Source organism: Monoraphidium neglectum (genome assembly GCF_000611645.1).
Source record: "Monoraphidium neglectum strain SAG 48.87 unplaced genomic scaffold scaffold04036, whole genome shotgun sequence".
Classification (NCBI taxonomy): domain Eukaryota; kingdom Viridiplantae; phylum Chlorophyta; class Chlorophyceae; order Sphaeropleales; family Selenastraceae; genus Monoraphidium; species Monoraphidium neglectum.
Window position 1 is genome coordinate 1 of NW_014009593.1, and position 5,182 is coordinate 5,182.

The 5,182-nt window shown below is 65.1% G+C and overlaps 3 protein-coding genes across 3 annotated transcripts; 2 read left to right on the forward strand and 1 right to left on the reverse strand.

Moving 5' to 3' along the window:
* Positions 1-20: 20 nt before the first annotated feature.
* Positions 21-929, forward strand: MNEG_13763 (WD repeat-containing protein 16; the record flags this gene model as incomplete). Its single annotated transcript, XM_014037763.1, has 3 exons — positions 21-101; positions 389-531; positions 761-929. 3 exons carry the CDS (start codon positions 21-23, stop codon positions 927-929), a joined length of 393 nt encoding a protein of 130 aa, XP_013893217.1.
* Positions 930-2,656: 1,727 nt separating this feature from the next.
* On the forward strand, positions 2,657-4,098 carry MNEG_13764 (flagellar associated protein; the record flags this gene model as incomplete). Its single annotated transcript, XM_014037764.1, has 5 exons — positions 2,657-2,665; positions 2,900-2,992; positions 3,249-3,325; positions 3,498-3,627; positions 3,901-4,098. 5 exons carry the CDS (start codon positions 2,657-2,659, stop codon positions 4,096-4,098), a joined length of 507 nt encoding a protein of 168 aa, XP_013893218.1.
* A 731-nt stretch (positions 4,099-4,829) lies between these two features.
* On the reverse strand, positions 4,830-5,159 carry MNEG_13765 (hypothetical protein; the record flags this gene model as incomplete). The annotated part of the gene is made up of 1 exon (XM_014037765.1): positions 4,830-5,159. A coding segment is annotated over one exon (330 nt), but the record flags the coding sequence as incomplete, so codon positions are not given.
* Positions 5,160-5,182: the final 23 nt, after the last annotated feature.

A 5,182-nucleotide genomic window follows, 5' to 3' on the forward strand; every position in this document is an offset into this window, starting at 1 on the left:
CTCCCAGGCGCCGCGCGTCCATGTTCAACAACACCTTCTTCACGGGCGTGGCATACCACCCTGATGACTCGCAGCTGGTCACGGTCGGGACTGACAGGAAGGTGCGCGGCCAATACCCCAGGCCGGGGCCAGCTCCCGGGCAGGGGCCCGGGGCCAGCGGCCGCGGCGGCAGCGGCGGCGGCGGCGGTGGCACTCGGCGCCACCGGCTGCTGAGCGGCGGCTGCGTCGGCCTGCTGGTTGATCGGGCACAAAGTCGGGGGCGTGTGTGAGGGTAGCAAGGGGGCATGGCGCGGCACACTGGACTTGATGCGGTCTCGTACGCCCAATACTGACGCCGACACGGATGCTTGCCCCCCCTCCCCCCCTTTTCCGGCCCGCCCCTCCCCAGCTGACCTATTGGGACGCGTTCGACTGCCAGGCGATCCGCGTGCTGGAGGCCAGTGCCACGGGGCAGGTCAACGTGGTGGTGCTGTCGCCGGACGGCGAGGCGGCGCTGACGGGCGGCGCCGACAAGCTCGTGCGGCTTTGGGGGTGGGTGTCTGCTCTTGAGGGGGGGGCGCGACCTGCGCTTGGCGGGCGCTGGTAGGTTGCGGGGATTGCTCCCGGGAAATGGGCCTGGGTTGCGTGCCGCCTGGCGTTTTTGCTGAGGTGCAAGTTTCCGCGGGCTTTGCCACGTCGTGCCGTCCTTGCCATGGCTTTTCATGGGTGAAGGCTGCTTGAACGTCCGCGCCCCACACAACCCTGCGGCGCCCGCCCGCAGCTACGACGACGGCCTGTGCCACAGCGTCGGCGTCGCGCACAGCGGGGCGGTCACGGCGCTGCAGGTGTCGCCGGACAAGACCCGCATCGTCAGCGTCGGCGCGGAAGGCGGCATTTTTGTCTGGGCGTACGCCGCGCCGCTCCCCCTGGCGGATCCGCAGGGGGCGTGACGGAGCGGGTGGGGCCGGGGCCGGGCCTGCCGCCGCCGGCGACCAACGGCGGCCGTGCGTTCATGCGTGCTGGTCTGACGTCACCGTTGGGGTGTTCTGGGAACCTCCTTGCATTTTGGGGTGCCTAGGTAAGAGCTATGGATCCGCCGGCCGTTTGGGTGCTGCCGCTTGGTCGCGTGCGGATTTGTCATCGGCAAGGGGCCCTGCCTGCCCACCTTGGTTTGCGCCTGGCGATGCACTGCGGTGTCTGTGCGCTGCTAGGACAGGCCTGCTTCACCCACACATGTAATCTAGTCGGGCAATCACAGTGATGTGCGTGCAATAGCACAGTGGCCAGGCACTGCGTGGTGGCAAGGACGCGCAAAGCCGTATGATTGCAGCAGGCGCGGCAGCTGCTTGAGAGAGCGGTTTTAGACTTGGCGAGCGGGCGCAAGACTCAATCGAACCCGCTCTCAATATTGAAATAATCGATATAAATCTAATATCGCGACACGCAATAGTTTGATACCTGTGCTCGCCAGCCTCAATCCGAAACACCTTTTGTGCAGCAAGGCGTGCAGGTCAGCTGACGAACCGGGTGCAGGCGCGCTTAGAACCATGGCTTCCTACTCAAAACTCCAGGACCCCAGCACGCGGATGCTACGTAGTGGCTTCGGAGCACAAGTCAAGAGCACGCAGGAGAGCTGTCCGTCTGTGGGCTTCGGCTCATCTCACAGAGATGCCAGCGTCAAGGTAAACCAATGTGCAAGCCAGAGGCAGCAGCTCGCTGCTGCACAACTGCGACTGTTCGGGGCGCGCACACGGCGCCTGCGCGCTGTGTGTGCGCCGGCATGGCGCCCTGATGCCGCATTCAGCCTGGTCAAACAGCCACCACCTGATAAAGCGTTACTCCGCTCTGCGCAGCAATACATATCGCCGGAGCACGCGCGGGCCATGGGTGGCAACAACAGCCAGGGGCCTGTCTACAAAACTTATGTGAGTGTTGACAGCTGTGCAGCCGACGAGCTGGCCCCTTCACGTGTGCGTACAGCGCACGGCGTGGCAGCCGCTGCAACACAGCAGGGGCCTAAAACTGCTCTGCGGAACTACTTCGGAGTCTTTGCCTCTTCCGGCGACCTCACTTGCACCCATGCGCCAAAGGACGCACATGCATTTCAACTTGTTTCCCCGCACCTTTGCCCTTGCCTGCCCCCCTCTCACCCCCTCTGACACCCCGTCAATGCGCCCAAACCTCTTGCTGCACCCAACTTCCAGTCGTCAATGGGGCCCCAGCCCGAGAGCGGCATGACTAACCCCGGGACCATGAGCTTTGGCACCTCGCAGCGGCTGCCCCGCTACGGCAGGAGCGCAGCCCCGGGGCCGGGGCAGTACCAGGCGCGCTCCGCTGCTGAAATTTAATCGTAGCATTGTTGCGCTGCGGCGCGCGTGTGGTGGCGCCTGCTGAGCACGTGCAGCTTCGTATGCCGGCACGCTGTTCTGAACGAGGCACTGCGCCCGACAAGCAGCCGCGCTTGGCTTGCTCCTGCTGTGCAGCAGCTGGTCAAGCGAGGCCTTACTTGCTGCTTTGCCTCGTGCAAACTTGACCAGTGTGCATGTGCTGACTCACTCAAGAACATTTATACCACTTGCTGGCGCACACGCAGGTGTCCCAAGGCATTGGGGAGCAGCAGGACAGCAGGCGCAGCACCAGCCCACGCCCCGTGTTTGGCACCTGCACCCGGGACGGCATGACCAAGGTGCGGCCTCTGGGATTTATGGGAGGCCTCGCGGTATGGGTGGGGGTAATGCGATTGTGAAATTCATGCATGGGTGCCATGCTGCATCATTAGCTGGCCGCGATGATGTGCGTCCGCCCAGCCAAGCACCCGGCAGCACCGATCCGTCCCGCAACGCCCACCCACTGGACCACCAAAACGCTGACGACCCTCACCCCTGACGACGTCGAAACCACCCGCCCGTGTCATTGATAGGTCTACCTGGATGCTGAGCTGATGCGAACGTACTACGGGAAGGAATCGCCACCCCCCGGCGCATACAATGTGCCCGGTGCCGTCGGCAAGCAGGTGCGCTGGCCCTGTGTGCGCGCGCAGATACCGTTGGTGGTGCGTGGAACCCCCCACAAAGCACACCGCTGTCACACGCGGGTCCGACGCGGCACTGTGCCTGCCTGTTGTTGACGCACTCCGTCCATCACGTGCGATTGCGTTGCAGACCATGCACTGGCCTCTGCAGACAGCCACTCCCGCACAAAGCCCGGCGCCCTAAATCGTGCACACCCTCCTGCTGACGGCTGCGGCCGCACCAACCCCGGCCCCTCAGTGTGTGTCGACCAAGGCGAGTGCCCCCGGCATCAAGATCGGCACCGGCCTGAGGGACCTGGACAACAAGCTGAGGAGGTGCGCCGCACCGCACGGCAGCCGAACGGGCCGCAAATCAACGCCCCCTCAACAGCTGCAAATCAAGATTGGGTTGATTCACTGTATTGCGCGGTATTGACGGAAGTGTAGCCTGTGGGCTTTTGCTTGATCCGCTAACGCTCACGCCGCCCCCACCCCACCACGCCCGCAGCGCCAAGGGCCAGCCGGGCCCCGGGCAGTACCAGACGCCGTCTGGTGTGGGGCCCCAGGCGCTGAGCTCCAAGAAGACGCTGCCGGCGGTCAGCTTTGGCACGGGCACGCGCGACGCGCTCGTGAACAAGGTGGGTTTGAGCGTGAACGCATGTCGCAGGGATTGACGGCACGTGTGCAAGCCACTCAGCTTCAAGTGTGAGGCCTGCATTAGTACGTATATGTGCCAGCAGCGGGCTCCAGGCCGCTCCCAAGGCGCTCGTTGAGGGTTAACGGTGCCTGGGCTGTACGTGCCGCTGCTGCGGCCGGAGCAGCAGGCACCCCCTACGGCGGCATGGATCTCAACCCCTGACTGGAAGCCCCTCCTAGACCCTGGGATCAATGCGTCCATGGCCCCCCCCCAGGCCTACATATCCAAGGAGCACGGCAAGGCCACCCACGGCGCCGGCACCCCCGGCCCCACCACCGCATCCCCCTACGACGGCACCGGCCGGCAGCTGCTGTCCACACGCCAGAGCAGCCCCGGCTGGGGCTTCGGCACCGGGCGGCGGCTCAAGGACTACATGAACGACAGCCCCGGGGTGGGCAGCTACTACGCGTGATGATGACGTCACGCTGACGCCGCTGGTGGCGCCTCGGCGAGCGTCGTCGACGCGCGCGGCGAACGCCTGGCCGCGTGGTTGCGTGCTGTTTTGCGGACCCTGCTGGGAGTGGTGTGGATACCTGGCTGGCTCGAGGCGGGGATGAGGGCTGCGGCATTAAATGAATGTGGTCTGGACAGCCCTCCCATGAGCGGGGCGTTGCAGGGCAAAGGCAGCGTGTTTGGTGCGGGGTGCGCGCAGTTGACACCGTGACTGGGGCGGGCAGCTGATTGCCACGCCCATGAGTCATCAGCGCCGCTTGCAATCACCTGGCCCCAACTCGAATGTAATCGTCATTTTTTGTTGTTGCTCTGTTCACGCGGCATGTGCAAGTGTGGCTTGCTCTGTTTTGTCGCATCGACCAGTCTCAAACGCCAGCGTGAGCCGCCTGATACGTCAACACGCCAGTTACGCACCGCGCCCACAATCATGGCTGCATTCATGGAGACACGCGCGCGCATTCCCAAGACAGGCGCAGCGCGCGCAAACGTCAAATCACCACTCACGGGGGCACTGGCAGGGTGCGGCCAAAGCCTCAGAACGAAAAGCTGCCGCTGTTGCCGCACCAACAGAGATAGTTGTGATTAAGCCAGCAACAGCATGTTTAAATCAAGCAGCCGCGCAACAGACGTGCCACCTCAATATAGCGCGACCTTTACATAAGAAGCACAAAAACGGCCCGTGCAGCAAGCCTATCGCCGCGCCGGCCCCGCCGCCGCCGCCGCCCCTGCCTTCACCGTCGCCGCCGTCGGCCGCAGCTCCGCCGCCGCCCGCTCCCCCCGCACGTCCAGGCTGCCGCCCCCGACGCCGCCGGCGCGCCCGTTGCCGTCGGGCAGCGACGCGAGCAGCGACCACAGGCGGCCGGCGGGCGCGCGGCCCAGGGCCACGTCGCGGTAGCCGTTGAGAAGCTGGGCCACGTGCTCTGGTGACTCATCGACGAGCTCGATCCTGAGGGTGCCGTATCCAGCCGCCAGCAGGCGCGGGAGGTGGTACGCGCCGGACTGGGCTTGCGCGTTGAAGACCTGGTGGGCGCGCAGGCGTCGGC